This window comes from Oryctolagus cuniculus, chromosome 3 (genome assembly GCF_964237555.1).
Source record: "Oryctolagus cuniculus chromosome 3, mOryCun1.1, whole genome shotgun sequence".
In the NCBI taxonomy this organism is placed as follows: Eukaryota; Metazoa; Chordata; class Mammalia; order Lagomorpha; family Leporidae; genus Oryctolagus; species Oryctolagus cuniculus.
In genome coordinates, this window is record NC_091434.1 from 65,225,204 (window position 1) to 65,245,010 (window position 19,807).

Below are 19,807 nucleotides of genomic sequence, written 5' to 3' on the forward strand. Positions count from 1 at the left end.
CTGATATCATTTCCCCGGCTCTCTTCCAGCGTCGCCCATATCTCCATGATGGCCTTACTGTCTTCACCGGACTCGCCAGAAATTCTGAGTCATTTCGCACTCTCCTCTCTCTTTCAATCCCCATCCCACGCTGCCACATGTGTTGTGGGTCCATTCCCAAGACACCCCATTTTACTTCCTAAATTGTTCCCTTCCCTGCCCCGCTTGGTTCCTACCTCAATCCACTTGAACTACTATCACCTAGCACACTACCTACCGCAGACCCTAGTTTGTCCAACACTGGCTCTTCCTGTGTTCCCACACTGCAGCTGACCTTTTCAAAACACAGACCTGAGCATGTCAAGGCCCCTCCCTCTAAAGGAAACGAACGTTCTAGACAGGGCCAATATCCTGCTTAGCGTGCTCCAGTGAGACCGGCAGCCGGCGCTTCACTACAGTGGCATCCTGCAGTCCCTCAGCTTGCAATGTTCCCTCCTGACAAGAAGTCCTTTACACAGGGGACTCCGTTTGCCCTTCCTCCCTCCTTCAGTTCCTCATCCTTAAGATCTTTGCATGCGACTTCCTCCTCCAGGAAGCCTTCCCTAATCTTGACCAGAACAGTGAATGGCCCTACTCTAAGCTCTCATACTCGAAAAGATTCAATTTATTGAAAAAAATTCAATGTATTGAATTAGATCATTGGCTACAAAAGTTTGCTTCCTCTTTCAAAGTATTCTCTGGTGTTCTGCAGAATTTGCTGCTCCAGACTCTGTCCGAGCATTTTTAGAATCGGTAGGGGAGAACGTCACACCCGGACTCCAAGGAAGCAGCACCTTCCTAGGCAGTCCTGTGTATCCCCCCCCCCCCCCCCCCCCCCCCGCTGGGGGGCTGCTGCTGCCTCACCAGTTTTCCAATACTGTGAGCAATAGCTGCTAGCCCAGCATTTACTTATCCTGTAAGGTACTGAGAGAGAGAAAGAGAGAGAGAGAGAGAGTGTGTGTGTGTGTGTGTGTGTGTGTGTTTGAGGTTTCTCCTATTACGGTCAGATGCTTTAGAACAGCCGTTTTATGTACCTCTGAATCCTCAACACTTAACGCAGGGCCTTGTTATGTTTGGAATCACCCTGTAGCCCATCATCCAGTGATAGAGAGCATTTGTCGATTTCTCTGCTTGTAAGGCTGTTCCCTCATTTTGTATGACAAACTCTTACCTTGGTATAAAGGAGGCAGGATATAGTGTTACCTTCAACAATGTGGGCATACTTAATCTCTTTCTTTTACAGTTTCATTTGAAAAATGATACTTTTCTTAAAAGGTTGTTGGGAGGATTAAAAGAGTTCATGACTAAATTCTTCTCTTTTCCCATTGCCAGGTCATAGCTCTCCCATTCCTTAGGGAATCTTATCTCAGAATTAAATTTTTGGAATCTTTCCAATGCAGTTGGCTCTTCATCTCAGCCATCCAGTTTGTACCCTTTTATAAAAGGTCTTGATGACTCGGTACAAACTACAGGACAAACTATTTGCAAGTGTACAAGCCCTTCTTTCCTGTTTGCTAGAAAGGAGATCTTCCAGTAGTGGGATGGATTTGCATAGCTGCACAGGACTTCAAATACTTTCAACAGTAAACGCTGAAAAACAAAATGGTCAGATTTCCCTATCAAAACAGTTGAGCTGCTTGTTCATTTTCTTCTACATTTATAAAGTGCCTGGCTCACAGAACACACATCTTAGTTCTTACTTACATCCATCGTTCTAAGTTTATTGAGCTGTAACTAAAGATTTTATAATTCAGGACAAGCAACTCCACAGTGAATCAGCTTCCAGTATAATGGTACATTATTTTTATCAACTAGATACTATGGCCAACTTATTTTCTTTGCCTGTTGGTGTTGTCAGAGTTGAAGCGTAGCATATTAAACTTACACTCTTTAAAACTCATAAACATTTTATAAGAAAAAAAAAACATGAAAAATGCTTGCATACGGGTAAAACATGGTACAGGCCCTCGCTGAAGATTCCCTATTTCTTCTTGACCGTGTGCACAACTCTTGTTTTTCATCCCAGTTTTATTTGTTTTTTGTTTTGGCAGTTGAGTGGGAAACCTAACACCATCTAGGCAATATTTCAAATCTGAGCCAAATATAGCCCGCGAGGTTTTCACGGGCCCGGGGATCAGGGCCTCTGGAGAGTGTTCTCAGGTTTGAAAACTCTGCTTGTGTTGTTAGCCCCAGCTTTGAAATCAACCTCATTTGGCTTTCTCCTGGGGTGAGGTAAGCGCCGAGTCATCAAATGACCTTTTGTGACGTTCAGAGTGATAAAAGCCCCCAGCACTCTCCGGGTCTCCTCTGGGTTTTCTCGACCGGCTGGATGACGGCGATCGGCGCCTCTTCAGGTCCGACTCCTTTCACGCACACGCACACGCACACCCACCTCCACTCTCCTCAACCTTTGTCGGGCCCACCACGCTCCTCTCCTGCTGCGGTCTGGGACCACCAGGGCCAGTTTCGGGGTTTTCTTTCTCCCGCGAGACTTGGCAGAATAGGCGTTAAAGGAAAAGGAGGCAGGGGAAGAAGTCAGAGATGACTAGCGCTAAGGGTCCTAATTAACTGAAGCACGCCCCTGCGTGACAGCGAGCAGCGCAGGTCTGCGGCGGAGGCCACACAGACAAGCGACCCCGTACCAACCGCCCTGCCGGCCCTGCCCAACTGCCCGCCCTGGCTCGTCACGTGACGGGGGAGCGGCGCGCGCCGGCAGCGGCGCCGATTGGCTGGCGGTGGGAGCGCGGGGTTTGATGGGAAGGTGTTGGCTCGGCCCGGGGCTCTGTCAGTGGCGGCCGCTGCGTGCTGGAGAGGCAGGCTGCGTACGCGGTGGCGGCCGAGGCTGGCAGGGGTGGACGCCGGGGCTGGGCTGCACCCGCTTCTCGCAGGTAAAGCGCTCGACATGAGGGCATTTGTGAGGCCTTGGGCGGGGTGGGGGGGCGCGCTGAGGCTTGCCCGAGGAAATAAGCTCCCTGCTTGCCGGCTCGCCTCTCCCGGCGCTCCTGCCGCATGCCCCGTGGCCTAGGAGCTCTGAGGCGGTGTGTAGTCAGACTGGCGCGGGGGTGTGCGCCGACAGGGTCTCGCCGCCTAATTCCCTCGATTTCCCAGCACAGCGGCAGAGGTGGGTCTGGGGTGCTGGAGACCCCGGTCCTGCGGTCTCCGCCCCCAACCCAGGGGCTGTTCTCGGAGATTCAGAGCGGTGACTGGCTTGAGCCTCAGCTCTTTGGCCCGTCTGTAGGTGTGGGCAAAGATTCAAAAAGTCACAAAGGAGCAGATCCTGAGGTAAACTCTGCGCTTTGACTGTTGTGCCCATCTTGAATTTCTCGGACTTGTGCGGAGGAGGCACGAGTTGGACAGATCCGCGGGGACTGAAAACTGACAGAGTCACGCCGCCCAGCCCCGGCATGTGGGCGTGGATTGCGGGCCACTTCGCAGAAGCGGCCCTAGCACCATTGTCCTTACGGAGGGGCGCAGGGCGGCTTGAGGGGTGGGGCGGGAGGGCGAAGATGCGTAGGTGTCCCGGGCGTGGCCGAGGAAGGCAAGCAAACCTAACCAGCATCGGTCAGTTTCAGGCCTTGAAGGTCGTGTTTGCGCCGATCGAGAGCGCGCCGGGATTGGTGAACTCAGTTTTTGCTGATGGTGCGCGCACGGTTCTGAGCAGGACTTGTGACTCACCGAGTTTCGCATGTTCCGCTTTTCCCACGTAGCTTCTGGCGTGTGGTGCTGGTGTCTACTCTTTCCTCCTTTCTCTGTGGCCTGGGTCTCCCCAGTGTCAGGACTGACCCCGCTCAGCAGCGTTCCGGTGGTTGTGAGTAGGCCTGGTACCAGGCATACTCCTGTGTTCTAGCTGCAGGGAATGCTAATCCCTTGACCCCAGTTCTCTTAGGAGGACCCAGTTGATTTTTGAACACTTTGTATTAACCAGGAGTGGTGCGTTTGTAGTTAGATTTTTAAAAGTTCTTTGACATTTATTTAAATCACGTCTGTAATGCTGTTAATACATCTGTATAATGTCTATGTATTACTAACTTGAAAGAGAACATAAAAAGAGGAAGCAGTTACGGCTACCATAAAGGTGTCATTCTGTGTAAAAATCTTTCTAGTCAAAATTATTTTGATAGCATTTATTTTAGAATGAAAACAGACTCAACCATGAAAGCAACCATTTAATCATCGTGTAGTAAAAGTGCTTTTAGAGGTGTACTTCTTTTCATTGATTTTTAATTTTGGACAGTTTGTTTTGGAATATTTCAGAATTCCCATTTCAATTAGAATACTTGAGAGAGTTCAAGAGCAAATCATATTTAAAGTTAAATTGTATAATCCTCATACAGTATGTTTTGGAAGTAATTTGATGGTGATGAAATAGTTTATACTTAAGTTTGGAACAGGATTAATTAAGGCTAGAACTAAATTTCCATTGCTATTTTCTGAAAGACCTACTGGGTTATTTTAATGGAAGAGTCTGCAGAATATTTTACTTTTTTTTATTAGAGAAAATGATAGCAATGTAATTTCGTAAAAATATGATCTGTAATTTTATTTACAATTTAAAAAATATGAAGTAAGTGCTTTGTAAGAAGCTGGAAAGCTGCTTTAAGTACTACATGTGTTTTCTCATAATAGTATAATAATTGCTATGATTTATTAAGCACTTACTGTGTGTTGGATACTGTGCCAAGTGATACATACTTTCATTTAATACACCAATTATATAATGTGTAGATATTGTCACCATTTTATAAATGAGGTAACTGAGTAATAGAGAGTTTAAGTAATTTGCCCAAGATCACATAATCACCAGTATGAGATTGACCTATATTTTAAATACAGGTCTGTATTATTCCATTATATTAATGTTGCATGAAGTGAACTGAAGATTTAAGAAAAACATTTCTCAAGATTTTAAATTCTGATGCTCAAACCTGAGTGAATAGTAGTTGGTAGAAAGCATCAAAAAAAAGATGTTATTGTTAATTAAAAAACACATTTAAATGCACCCAACTCTTAAGATTTCATGCCAGATCCCATGTGATATCAAAGTGGGAAGACACTCTGTACATGCCATAGTAGAGTTCCTGGGAACAACCCATTTGAGGTTGAGCCATCTGTCCACTCGAGCACAAGCAAATTGATTTATGCTTCAGAGGGAAATGTAGGGTTATTTGACTCCCCTGTGTTTTCATGTACACGTATCTGAAAGGAGGCAGATCTGTTGAGAAAACAACAATGATCATAGATATAAAAACAAGTTGTGTTGAACAATTATGTATCAGGAACTGTTGAAACAGTTCAGAATTCATTATGTCATATATTTCAGAAGGTAAAGAGGGACCTTGACTATCTATCCCTTTTTTGCAGATGGAGAAATTGAGTAACAGAGAGGTTAGGTACCTTATTTTCCAAGGTTTCATAGTAAAGTGGCCACAGGAGTTTGAGTTAAGGTGTTTGGGTTGACAAGAGAGAATCATTAGTTGAAAATAGAAGACATGTGAAATTAAAGCTAAAGAAATATTTAATTTTGTTATGTTTTCATGCCTGTTGTAAAGTTCCACTCGTTACATGTACATTATAATCAATCAGCTTCTTTAGCAAATACCCAAATTTGATCGAAAAATTGCTGGAACAATAAAGGTTGACTATTTCTTTGGTTATGAATAGGAAAGCATGGATATGGCATTTTAGGACTATCACCCTAATGTTGTTTTAGAGCACTGATTTAAAAGCACAATCCCTTGCTTCAAAGAATCTTTGAAGCTAAGCCCTGATTGTTTCATTAACATCAAAACAATTCTCCAAGCAAGTAATTGATGTCAAAATTAGTATTAATTGTGATATTATGCATGTATTTCATGTTGTGCTTATTTTAAGAGTGACATGCAGTAAACAAATAAGGACAACACTTGTAGACTTCTAGTACTTATTCTGCCTCTATCTGGAACTACATGATTTTGGCAGTCATTTAGCTTCTCTTTAATGGAGATTTAAACATTCACATTTAATCAGATAAAGGAATTGGTTTACATGATACATTGTACTTAACACTGTCTCTTGTGTTTATAACTCCCTTTCCACTTCAGTAGTTCTGTTTACCAACTCTTTGAGAATATCATAGGTATTTTCATATATATAACTATTCCAATCTAATCTATATGAATCAGACTTCATTTCTGATTTTGTGTTACTCAAAATAAATGATTGATTTTTAGGAAAAAAAAAGATCTACCCCTGCCACCTAATGTTTTTAGGACCTTAGCAAATTACTCCACTTCTCTGGCTTCATGTTACTCATTTGTAATATGGGGGGGAAAGTAATATCTAAATGATAGAATTCATGTAAAGCATTTGTTTTAGGGCAAGCTAGAGATTAAATGAATGATACTGGTTTTGTTATTAATTTCATATATTGAAAATTCAGTCAAGTGTGTGATGGCTACAAACTTAATTTGGAGGCATATAATTCTTTTATAAAAATGTGGTCGATTGAGTACCAAACGCTGTAGTAGATACCATACACCAGTTCCAAAATAGTGTAATGATGTATACTTTGAATATACCAAGTTGAGTGGTTCCTCTGAATATCAGCCCCCTCACCTTTCTTTTCCTTTTCCTTTTTTTTTTTTTTTTAAGATTTATTTTTATTTATTTGAAAGAGTCACAGAGAGAGGTAGAGACAGAGAGAGAGAGAGGTCCTCCATCTGCTGGTTCACTCCCCATATGGCCGCAACGGCCGGAGCTGAGCTGATTCGAAGTCAGGAGCCAGGAGCTTCTTCCAGGTATCCCACGTGGGTGCAGAGGCCCAGGGATTTGGGCCATCTGCTTTCCCAGGCCTTAGCAGAGAGCTGGATCAGAAGATGAGCAGCTGGGACTTGAACCGGCGCCCATATGGGATGCTGGCGCTTCAGGCCAGGGCTTTAACCCACTGTGACACAGCACTGGCCCCAGGCCCCTAAACTTTCTTGGTTATTATTTTTAGCACCTTAGGAAGGTTGAGAGGGGCCAGTGCTATGGTGCAGTGGGTTAACACCCTGGCCTGAAGCGCTGGCATCCCATATGGGAGCCAGTTCAAGACACATCTGCTCCACTTCCTGTCCAGCTCTCTGCTATGGCCCGGGAAAGCAGTAGAAGATGGTCCAAGCCCTTGGACCCTGCACCGATGTGGGAGACCCGGAAGAAGCTCAAGGCTCCTGGCTTCGGATTGGCACAGCTCCGGTCGTTGTGGCAATTTGGGGAGTGAACCATTGGATGGAAGACTCTCTCTCTCTCTTTCTTTCTCTCTCTCCCTGCATCTCCTCTCTCAGTATAACTCTGACTTTCAAATAAATAAATAAATCTTTAAAAAAAAAAAGAATGTTGAGATTTATTTAATGTCTTGACTCAAATTTACACTTTAGTTCATTAAAGTTCTTGGATTTCCTAGAACCACATTTTAGAAATTTGAGTACTGAGGTAATATTAAGAGTTAATAATATTTGGATTATAACTTACATTGGCTTGTGACATTCATTATATTTATCAATTTTATAGATACTTTGTCCTTAAAAATGACTTTGTAAGTAAGAGTATCATAGTTAGACACTCTGTTACTTTTGTAAGAAACTCCAATATACATATGCCTTATGCTAAATTCTCTATATAAATAGTGTTGCAGGTGAATGTTCTTATTGAGTACTGGTATTTTGTAATTATATTTGTAGTTAAAAAAACGTGAGTAGATACTTTTTTTTGATGGGGGGCAGTGAAGTAGTTCCACACATTGGCAAGTACAAGCTGTAATCTGGTAAAAATATGTCACTTTAAAAGTATACTTTTAATATTTCAATTTAAAAATAAATTATATAATTATTGAAGATAAATTGATTTAGAGTATAATATTGTCTACTACAAAACATTGTAGAGTCATAGAAAAACACCTAAAGATATATAGCTTGCTGACATGAAGATCAACTAGCCGGGGGGACTTAGACAAAATTTCAGAGAGAAATGCTTATCGGGGTATCGGACTGCAGTGTTTAGTAATAGGGAGCAGCAGTCTGAAGATAGCAGGGCTTTTTAAATTCAAGTTTATCCTGATTTATTGGGTTAATCACTCTTTTCATTTATTTATTTTTTTTAATCTGTAAGATGTTAATATTGAAGGCTAAACTGTGAAAAGGGGTTGATATTAACAGTAATTTACAGAAAAGAAAGTCAAGGCTCAAAATCATTAAATGACTTACTTAAGATCACAGGTAACCTTGTAACCCTTATTTTCTTATTCAAAATTCAGTTGGCTTTGATATTATTCTAAACATTGTAAAACATCCATAATTCCAAATAACTAGCTTACTTGGGAGACAGATGAATGGCAGAAATAGTTATTCAAAGTAGATTGAATGAGGCCCCAGTGCTGTGCTGCACTAATCCTCCGCTTGTGGCGCCGGCATCCCATATGGGCGCCAGTTCTAGTCCTGGTTGCTCCTCTTCCAGTCCAGCTCTCTGCCATGGCCTGGGAAAGCAGTGGAGGATGGCACAAGTGCTTGGGCCCGTACACCCGCATGGGAGACCAGGAGGAGGCTCTTGGCTCCTGGCTTCGGATTGGCGGAGCTCCGGCCGTTGCAGCCATTTGGGGAGTGAACCAACGGAAGGAAGACCTTTCTCTCTCTCTGTCTCTCACTGTCTGTAACTCTTACCTGTCAGATAAATAAAATCTTTAAAAAAAAATAAAGTAGATTGAATGAAAGTTGTATAATAAAGCTTCCATTACAAGAACAACATAGGGAAGCTACTTTAAAAAATAGAAAATTGCAAAGTGGTATGAATATATACTTCAAAAATTCTTTGTCATTTAAAAAGTCTTTCCAGCTTTATTTCCACTTTTAAGTATGTTCTCACTATGAAGAAACAATTTATTAAAGATATATTTATTTTTATTGGAAAGGCAGAGTTACAGAGAGATCGATCTTTCATTCATTGGTTCACTCCCCAAATGGCTTCAGTGGCCATGGCTGAGTCAGGCTAAAGCCAGGAGCCAGAAGCTTCTTCCAGGTCTCCCACATGGGTACAGAAGCCCTGGAACTTGGGACATTTTCTGCTGTTTCTCCCAAGCTATTGTAGGTTGCTAGGTTGGAAGTGGAGCAGCTGGGACATGAACTGGTGCCCATGGAGGATGCCAGTGATAATCTCATCATGTTCTGTGGCTTAATCTGCTATGCTTCAGTGCTGGCCCCAAAGAAATAATCTTCAAAACGTGGCATACATCCCGATGATTGAATTTAAATTCCACATAATTAGCGTATAAAGAAATTAATATTTTGTAGTATTTTTAGGTAATATTGTACTATCTAAATTTTAGAGTGGGTATGTTGTATGTTTAACTTAACATTTAAAAATACTTGCTCTATTTCTAGCTGTGATTTCTTTTGGACAGTTGGTGATATTTGCCATTGTGCCCAATTTCTATGAGTAAAAGATGGGTGGATTATTTTCTCGATGGAGGGTAAGTTATTTTTCTTTACCATCTAGCTAGTTCTTAAGTTTAATGTAAAAGTATTATATAATGGTGCCTATAAAAGTTTCCTTTGTGGTAGCCTTCAGTAGTAGTTTAATACTATCTTTCACTTTGCTTAATTTCTTTTTTCTTCTCTCTGAATTGCTTTTTTTACTTGGATTTTATTTTAAAAGTTCTATTTGCACTATAGAGATCTGTTTATTTGACTAAGTTGTTTCACTTTGACTTAGGACATTTATTTCTGCTTTCATGTGTTTTTGCGCAAATGTTTTCTTGTTTTCTTCTCATATTGCTTAAATTTCAAACTTACTTGAAAGGTGGTAGAAATTAAATATTCTGCAACATACTTGAAGTTTTTGTTTTAAAGATTTACTTATTTGTTTGCAAGACAGAGTTATAGATCAAGTGAGAGAGAGACACACACAGAGAAAGAAAGCAAGATCTTCCATCTGCTGGTTTACCCCCTAAATGGCCAACAGCAGGGGCTGGCTAGGCTGGAAGCCAGGAACCTGGAACTCCATTCAGGTCTGCCACATGGGTGGCAGGGTCCAAGTACTTGGGCCATCTTCCACTGCTTTTCCAGGCCATTAAGTAGGGAGCTGGATTAGAAGTGGAACAGCCAGGACTCAGATTGGCACTGACATGGGATGTTGGTGTTGCAGGCCATTGCTTAACACTCAGTGCCACAACACTGGCCTCTACACTTAAATTTTTTAAAGACTGTTTTTCTTTTTACTTAAAACTTGTCACAAATATTTACTAAAATCATACTAAATACACTTTTAGGAATTAGAGGTTAAACAAAATTCAAAATGCAGTTTGATTTTATTGGCTAAGTCTTTAGAGGAAATATCTCAATTTTAGAGCTAGAAAATATAAATGTAAGAGGTGATAATATAACCTAGGACAAATTGTTTATTTTTTGCTTCTATATTATTACAATAGAGTCTAGCAATACTTGGTACAAAATTTAGTGTTTTTTAAAATATGTATTTATTTATTTGAAAGGCAGAGTTACAGAGAGGTAGAAGCAGAGAGAGAGGGAAAGAGAGAGAGAACTGTCTTCCATCCACTGGTTCACTCCCCAGATGGCTGCAACTGCTGGAGCTGTGCTGATCTGAAGCCAGGAACGAGGAGCTTCTTCTGGGTCTCCCATGAGGGTCCAGAGCCCAAGGACTTGGGCCATCTTCTGCTTTCCCAGGCCATAGCATAGGGCTGGATCGGAAGTGGAGCAGCCAGGACTTGAACCAGTGCCCATATGGGATGCCGGCACTACAGGTGGTGGCTTTACCCGCTGTGCCACAGCACTGGCCCCTTAGTTTTTGAACTGTTGGTAGAACAGCATTATTTTGGATTAGCATTATATCGACCCTGCCTTTTTTTTCCCCTTTATTTTTTAAATTGCTAGATAAAATTATTTAGAAGTATGTGTTTGTTTTAAGGAATGGTTAAATCCAGGAAATTAAAAGATGTATTATCTCAAATAGTTATCAGTTTTATGGTAAGAACACTTGACATACAAGAATGCATCATCATTAGCTGCAGTCACCATGGGGTATAATAGATATTTTGAACTTACTCTTCCTATCTAACTCTAATTTCATATTCTTCAACAACCCTCTCCCTCAAATTCCCCAGCCTCTGGTAACCACTATTCTACTCTTTAATTCCATGAGATGAGTTCTTTTGGATTTCACATATGAATGAGGTGACTCCCCGTATAAAAATCTTATGATAGTTTTGTCTAAATATCAGATTTATCTGTTCTGTTCTCTTTTTACTAGGTTAAACTGTATGAAATTGCCAATATTTAAGTACTTATAAAAATGGCAATCACATACAGTTCAACCTAATGTTAACAGCTCTTCTGGGAACTACAAAGAGCTGATATTCATTACCCTCTTGGATTGTTGAGTATGTAATTGGTAAATATTTTCTTAAGTATTATAAGAGCCATTTTGACTGGTTTTGGTTCTAGATGGTATTAAAAAAAACTTTGGCAAACAAACTTTGCTATAATGAAGTATTCTGAGATGCCTTTAAAAACCTGATCTTCAAAAAGGTACTTAGGAATTCAGAATGAAAGTAAGCTATTGATTTTGACCCCTAGAGTCATAAGTGAACTTTTAGCATCAGACCATCTTTAGTCTGTGAGTTTTTTAGTATGAATTCTCTGGAATAATAATATCTAAGAACATTTTTCTTGGAGCAAAATTGTTTCTTTGAAAGTATGCTCTATTGAGGTGTAGAATGGGAAGAGTTGAGCTATCAGGGTTGAAAGTCTGGGACTAAAGAAATTAAATAAATGCTTGTTTCTTTAATCTTATGAGGTTATATTTGTAATTATAATTTTTATTTAAATCATTATAAACAGGAATACATGTTATATAGCGTTTGCAAAAACAATATTTGATTAAAATGTTCTTTTATGACTATGTAAATAAAAATTTTTCTTTTTGTTTGTAGTAATAAGTTTTAATGCTGTCTCATTTCTGTTTCCATAACAGACAAAACCTTCAACTGTAGAAGTGCTAGAAAGTATAGATAAGGTATGTTCTTTGTTGAAGTATTCATTTTAATTCATTTTAACTATTAAATATTATTTTAGTATGTATAATTGTAGAGACTAAATCTGGGATGGGAATTTAGAGATGACATGGAGTAAATCTGAGAACTTTAATGTTACATGATCTCAAAAAAATCCAGTCTATCAGTGACTTAAGTCTGCATCAAGTAATAGAATCTGTAAGAATAAAATTAGATTAACAGTATGAAATCAGTATTACAGATAGGATACAATAATTATAAGAGTGTTCAATAATTTTTAAGTCTACAAAATTTACACAGTTTTTATATTACCATCAAAAGTAATTATTTCTCAGGAATATTAAAAGTGGTAAATAGACAAGAATCTACTATGGATCACTTTCAATTTTTCTTCTTTTTTTTTTTTAAGATTTATTTGAAAGGCATAGTTGGAGAGGGAGAGTAAGAGGTGGGGAGAGAGAGGTCTTTCATCTGCTGGTTCACTTCACAAATGGCCATAAGCTGAAGCCAGAAGCCCAAACTCCATTTGGGACTCCCATGTGGGTGGTAGGGACCCAAATACTTGGGCCATCTTTTGATCCTTTCCCAGTCACATTAGCAAGGGAGCTGGATTGGAAGTGGAGCAACCAGTACTTGAATTGGCATTTATATGGGATGCCGGCATCATAGGTGGCAGCTTAACCCACTGAGCCACAACACTGGCTGGCCCCATTAATTTTTATTTTTTAAAGATTTATTTATTTATTTGAGAGGCAGAATTATAGATGAGAGGTACAAAGAGAGAGAGAGGAGAGAGAGAGAGAGAGTGAGAGAAAGAAAGAAAGAGAAAGAAAGAAATCTTCCATCCACTGATTTATTCCCCAAATAGCTGCAATGACCAGAGCTGTGCCAACCTGAAGCCACGAGCCAGGAGCTTCTTCCAGGTCTCCCATGTTGGGTACAGGGGCTCAAGGATTGAGGTCATCTTCCATTGCTTTCCCAGAGTATTTAGCAAGGAGCTAGATCAGAAGTGGAGCAGCCAGAACTCAAACTGGTACCCATATGGGATGCTGGAGCCACAGGCAGAGGCTTAACCTACTATGCCACAGCACCAGTCGCCATATTTTATAATTACCAATGTTTTTTAGGTCTCATTCTAAGAGAATCATTAGTTGTTTGATTAAATCAGTATTATTTATTGATGCCAATTTCACTTCTCTAATCTTTGCCTCTTTAATAGGTTAAAAGTAGTAATTTTGCATTTTAAACAGTGATTTGGCAGAGTAAGCATTTAAAAATTTTAGCTTCATTTTTAGTTTTTCATATTATGTTCTATTTAAAATTATTAGAATATTATATTTCATTGAGTTTTAAGAGTTCTTTCTATATAACCTTCCATGTTAAGAATTTTTAGCATTTTTTAAATGATGTTTAAGATTTATTAATGTGAAATAATTTTCTCTTAACAGGAAATTCAAGCATTGGAAGAATTTAGGGAAAAAAATCAGAGATTACAAAAATTATGGGTTGGAAGATTAATTCTTTATTCTTCAGTTCTCTATCTGTTTACATGCTTAATTGTGTACTTGTGGTATCTTCCTGATGAATTTACAGCAAGACTTGCCATGACACTCCCATTTTTTGCATTTCCATTGATGTAAGTATATTGTTCTTTAAGTAGACTTTTTCTTTTCTTGATCAGATAGCTTTAATATATTCAGCTTTGATATATTCATATGATATATGTTTTTATTATTAGATGGAAATGTCTCAGACTGAAAAGCTGAACTTTGTGCAGTTTGAAAAATGTATCTTTAATAGAACAGTTGTTTTAAGCCTTTATTTGTAATTCAACATATCTGAGGACTATCATCCAGAGTTATTAGTAATGATGGCTCTATATGACAATATTCTGTGATTTTCTGTTAGATGGGAACATTGAGTGTGAAATGGTGGGGAATAATGGTAAAGGAGAGTTATTTATTTATTTATTTATTTTTAAGATTTATTTTATTTTACAGAGTTACAGAGAGAGGTAGAGACAAAGACAGAGAGAGAGAGAGAGAGAGAGAGAGGTCTATCTGCTGGTTCACTCCTCAAATGGCCACAAGGGCTGGAGCTGAGCCAATCCGAAGCCAGGATCCAGGAGCCAGAAGCCAGGAGCTTCTTCCAGGTCTCCCACGTGGGTACAGGCGCCCAAGGACTTGGGCCATCTTCTGCTGCCCTCCCAGGTACATTAACAGGAAGCTCGATTGGAAGTGGAGCAACCAGGGATTCATACTGGTGCCCATATGGGATGCCGGCTCTACAGGCCAGGGCTTTAACCTGTTGTGCCACAGAGCCGACCCATACAGGAGAATTTGTAAAATGAACAGAACAATTGCCCAAATGGTTCTAGATATATTCCATTCATTGGAACTCTTCTCCATTGACCTTTATTATGAAAGTATAATATAGCACCTTACAGGAGGTGTTTTGATTGAGAATTTTTTAAAAAGATTTTACTTATTTATTTGGGAGGTAGAATTACAGAGGGAGGGAGAGACAGACGGAGGTCTTCCATCCGCCAGCTCCCTCCCCAAATGGCCGCAAAGGCTGGAGCTTGGCTCTTCTAGGTCTCCCTTGCAGGTGCAGGGGCCCAAACATTTGGGCCATCCTCTGCTGCTTTTCCAGGCCATATTAGAGAGCTGGATTGGAAGAGCAGCAGCTGGAACATGAATGGCACCCATATGGGATACTGGCGCTGCAGGCAGAGGCTTAGCCAACTATGCCTCAGTGCTGGCCCCTTGATTGAGAATTTTGAGATATGATTGAATACAAAATTTGTTTATCAAATCAACAAACATTTATGGATAACTGATTATGTAGACATTGGATTATAATGGGGTATGGTACAGAAAAATAAAATGGCTAACTGTAGTTGTTAGACTGCATACATTATGTAATAAGTATGATAAATATTATGAAAAAGTTATGGGAACATTTGATACAGGTCACAACCTAGCTTAGGGTGGAAATAACACTCAAGGAAGAGCCTCTGTATTATTTTTTCCATTGCTGCCATGAATTTAGTAACTTAAAACAACACCTATTAAATCATAGTTCTGCAGGTCAGAAGTTCATTTGGCTTTGCATTGTTCTCTGCTTAGAGTATCATGGGCCTAAGTCAAGGTATCAGCAGCCTGGGATCTTATCTGGAGTCTTTTTTATTTTTTAAAGGTTTATTCATTTATTTGAAAAATAGACATCTACTAGTTAATTTCCCAAATGGCTGCAACAGCCAGGCCTGGGCCAGGCTGAAGCCAGGAGCTGGGAACACCATACTAGTCTCTTTTTAAAAAAGATTTTATTTGAAAGGCAGAGTTAGAGAGAGAGAGAGAAATCATCCATTCACTGGTTCATTCCTCAAAAGCTGGGGTTGGGTTAGGCCAAAGTCAGGAGACAGGAGCTTCTTCCTCATCTCTCATCTCATGAGTGCAGGGGCCAAAAGACATGGGCCATCTTAGCTGCTTTCGCAGGCACATTAAGCAGGGAGCTGGATTCAACGTAGAGCAACACATATTAAAACCCACTCTCTAGGCCGGTGCCATGGCTCACTTGGCTAATCCCCCGCCTGTGGCGCCGGCACCCTGGGTTCTAGTCCCGGTTTGGGTGCCGGATTCTGTCCCGGTTGCTCCTCTTCCAGTCCAGCTCTCTGCTGTGGCCTGGGAGTGCAGTGGAGGATGGCCCAAGCTTTTGGGCCCTGCACCCCATGGGAGACCAGGAAGAAGCTCCTGGCTCCTGGATTCGGATCGGCGTAGCTCGGACTGTAGCGGCCATTTTGGGGGGGTGAACCAACGGAAAAGGAAGACCTTTCTCTCTCTCACTGTCTAACTCTGTCAAAAAAAACCCAAAAAAAACCAAAAAAAAAACACACACACACTCTGATAAGGGATGCTGGAGTACGAAGCAGCAGCATAACCCCTGACTCCCAGTGTGGAGTCTTTGAAGGGAATCTGCTTTCAGGCTCAACCAGGTTGTTGGCCAGTTTCTGCTGCAAGTCTGACTTTGTCTTCTGCTTGTAGCTAGGAGAAAGCTCTGCTTATAAGAACTTAAGTGAATTATATTTGATCCACCAGGATAATCTCCTTATTTTAAAATAAACTGAGTAATGACCTTAATTACCTCTGCAAAGTTCCTTCACAGCAGTATGTGGATTACTGTTTGATTGTGTAACCAGAGCATGGAAATCTTTGTGATAGGGGAAGGATATCTTTAGAATTCTGTCTACCACAAACTCTCTGAGGAAGCAGTGTTTGTGTTTGAGAACTGAAAGATGAGTATGGGTATCTAGGGTGGTATGACATGGTGTTTTAGGTAGAAGAGCTGTATTCTTTTGAAGGCCCCATGGTAGGCTAGAGCATGGTCAGTGTAAACAATGGGAAGAAGGCCAAAGACTTGATCATAGAGATAAAACTGGGTAGCTGATAGGGATATTTCACGTGGGCCTTATAGTATGTAATAAGGATTTTAGATTTCATTCTAAGAGTAGTAGGAAGCCATTGTAGCCACTGAGGCTATAACTTGACAGCAATAAATGGATCTGGAGCATGAGTTAGAAGGGTGTTATAATTGTCTAGGGGAGAAATGATGGGTGGTGATTTGTACTTGAGTGATAAGTTTGAAGAGAAGCAGATGGACTGATGAAATAGATGGATTGAAGAGATTTAGGAGATAGAATTGAAGTTACATGGAGAGGCTTCGGTGGTGAATGGACATGGGCTAAGGGGGAGGAATCCTTATCAAGGATAAAACTTAAGTTTGTGGTTTGGGAAATTTGGCTGGTGGTAGTGTCACCTAACCAAATAGGGAGCACTGTGAGGAGGAGCAAGTTTAGTGACCCACCATTTGCCTGTGTGCTTTTCAGATGGAGCTGCCAAGTAGGTGGTTATGTTTGAATATGAAGATCACAGGAGAAATCTGAATGGGAGATACAACTTTAGTGTTTGGTACCTTATAAACGTTAATTGAAGTCATCTTCTCTTCATATATTAAATATTAGGCATCTGCCCTGTGTTAGTTATTAGCTAGACACTAATGATAGAGAAAGTAGTGATAAAGTCTCCGCTTTCATGGAGCTTACATTCTGCTAGGGTGGGAAGACAAAAAATAGAGACAGGCAAAACAAAGACATAGTTAGAGAGAGAGGGAGAGACAAGTGCAGTGGAGATGGATGGTTTTGGAAGACCCCTTTTGAAGAGGTGGTTTTTGATTTCAGAACTGAAGTATGAGGAAGAACCAGGTGGAAAGAATTAGATTTATGAACGATTATTTATATATAATAGAGCATTGATCTACAGAGAGATGTATAGAAGGATCATCCTCAAAATATTAAGAGTAATTCTTTCTAGGTGGTAGAATCTTAGTTATTTCTTGCCATATACTTTTTTGCTGTTTGAATTTTTTTGGTATCAATGTGTTCTTTGTATCCTAAAATCAAAAATACAATAATTGAGGGAGTATCTTTCTAAGAGAACATAAAATGCAAAGGCTGTGAAGTAGGAGAGAGTATGACTTATTTAAGAACCAAAAAAATAGATATATCTGAATGTGTGACGGAGAGGAGGAAGTGATAAGAGAGAGGTAAGCTTGTAGAATCAGGCAGGATCCACCTCATGGAGGCTCAGGGTTAGAAGTTTGAAGTTGGGAGAAATGGGAGGTTTGTAAAGTCTTAGTGGAAGAGAAGCATGATGAGATTCAAGTTAAGAGTGTCTCATACTGCCTTTGGAGATTGGGTAAGAAGAGAACAAGAGTAGAAACAGGTAGGAGTTGTTATTGAAGTTTAATCTAAAGATGACTGCCCAGTGATACTTGAAGTAATACTGATAGAATTTGATGGGAGTTAAGGGAAAAGGAGGAATCAAGGGTGATATTTAAATTTTTGATTTGGGATTTTGTGGCAGTAGGATCTTTTTCTTTAGGATTACTGTAGTAAAAGAGATTGTGTTTCTTTTGTCTTCAGTGCAGAACTTTCTGTTTTTTAGATTTATTTATTTGAAAGGCAGAGTTACATGGGGGGTGGGTTGGGGGGGCAGAGAGAAGTCTTCCATCCACTGATTCACTCCCCAAATGGCTGCAATAGCCAGGGCTGGGCCAGGCTGAAGTCAGGAGCCAGGAGCTTCTTCCAGGTCTCCTACATGTGTGCAAGAGCCCAAGAACTTGGGCCATCCTCTGCTGCTTTCCCAGGTGCATTAGGGAACTAGATCAGAAGTAGAACAGCCAGGACTTGAACAAGTGCCCATGTGGGATGACGGTGTTGTAGGCGGTGGCTTAACTCCCTATGCCACAAGGCTGGCTCCCAAGGATATTTTCAAATTGAAATTCATGAACTCATAAACTTTTAAATTTATGTGTATGAATTTGAACATACATTGTTCAAATACGAGAGCTCAACTTACATACTAAATACTGTGATTGTCTGCTAATTTCTTTATTTTCTTTCTTTGTAAAATCTTTTAGCATGCTTTTTATCCCAGGAATGATAGTGGATTTTATAACACTGAATCCCTTTCCCTTGTTTTCTTTTTACTTTTCATAAAGAATGGAGAAAAGAAATTTAGAAAGGGAAAAAAATGGTTGATTTTTATATTTTTTAATAAAGATTTATTTATTTATTTGAAAGACTTACAAAGAGAGTGGGAGAGACACACACAGAGAGATCTTCCATCTGCTGGTTCATTCCTCAAATGTCTACAATGGCCCAGGGCTGGGGCAGGCTAAAGCCAGGGGCCAGGAACAACTTCTAGGTCTCCTGGGTGGTTGCCATGAGCCCAAATACTTGGGTCATCTTCCACTGCCTTTCCCAAGGCCATTAGCAGGGAGCTGTATTGGAAATGGAATAGCTGGGACTTGAACTGGTGGTACCTATATGGGATGTTGGCATTGCAGGCGGTAGCTTTACCCACTGTGCCACAATGCTGGCCCCAATTATGCATTTGTAAATACAGTCAACCCTCTGTATCTTTTGCATCCATGGCTTCAACCAAATGCACATTGAAAACATTAAAAAAAGTCTGTACCTGTGATGTACCTTTTTTCCTGTCATTACTCAATACAGTGTAGCAATTATTTACCTACCATTTACATTTTCTTAAGTATCATAAGTAGAGATGGTTTGAAGAATGTGGGAAGATGTACATAGGTTATATGTAAATATGTGTCTTTATATAAGGGATTTGAGAATCTGTGGATTTTGGTGTCTGAGGGGGATCCTGGAACCAATCCCCCATGAATACCAAGGGATAACTATCTGGAAAAAAATCCACAAAATGACTTCACATCAATTTCAATATAGGAATTGATTTTGTGATTATAAACGATTTGAACCTAGTTGCAGTATCCAATAGGGTGCCCATTCTGATGGTTATCCAGAAATTGTGGTTCACTAGATTTGCTGTTATGACCCATAAGAACTTTTTTTTTGGCAAAAATACCATATACTGTTTGTTTTTTTTTTTTTTTTTTTTTTTTTTTTTTTTTTTTCTTATTTTTTTGACAGGCAGAGTGGACAGTGTGAGAGAGAGAGACAGAGAGAAAGGTCTTCCTTTTGCCGTTGGTTTACCCTCCAATGGCCGCCGCGGCCGGCGCGCTGCAGCCGGCGCACTGCGCTGATCCGATGGCAGGAGCCAGGTGCTTTTCTTGGTCTCCCATGGGGTGCAGGGCCCAAGCACCTGGGCCATCCTCCACTGCACTCCCTGGCCACAGCAGAGAGCTGGCCTGGAAGAGGGGCAACCG

At 40.5% G+C, this 19,807-nt stretch overlaps 1 protein-coding gene and 1 long non-coding RNA gene across 22 annotated transcripts in view; one reads left to right on the forward strand and one right to left on the reverse strand.

Moving 5' to 3' along the window:
* Positions 1-984: 984 nt before the first annotated feature.
* On the reverse strand, positions 985-2,545 carry LOC138848977 (uncharacterized). The gene is made up of 2 exons (XR_011387251.1): positions 2,411-2,545; positions 985-1,608 (listed from the first exon to the last, which is right to left on the reverse strand). It is a non-coding gene; the product is annotated as an uncharacterized lncRNA (long non-coding RNA).
* Positions 2,303-19,807, forward strand: part of LNPK (lunapark, ER junction formation factor) — a 105,560-nt gene continuing 88,055 nt past the window's right edge. For 3 of the 21 annotated variants that reach the window (XR_011387248.1, XM_070070653.1, XM_008258774.4), the window contains exons 1-4: positions 2,303-2,372; positions 9,408-9,496; positions 12,016-12,057; positions 13,504-13,691. Coding sequence is in view for 14 of the 21 variants with exons in the window: in XM_070070653.1 (XP_069926754.1) it covers positions 9,470-9,496; positions 12,016-12,057; positions 13,504-13,691 (257 nt within the window). In the remaining 7 variants the exon portion in view is untranslated. The other 18 variants (XR_011387247.1, XM_008258775.4, XM_008258773.4 and 15 more) reach the window with 12 other exon arrangements.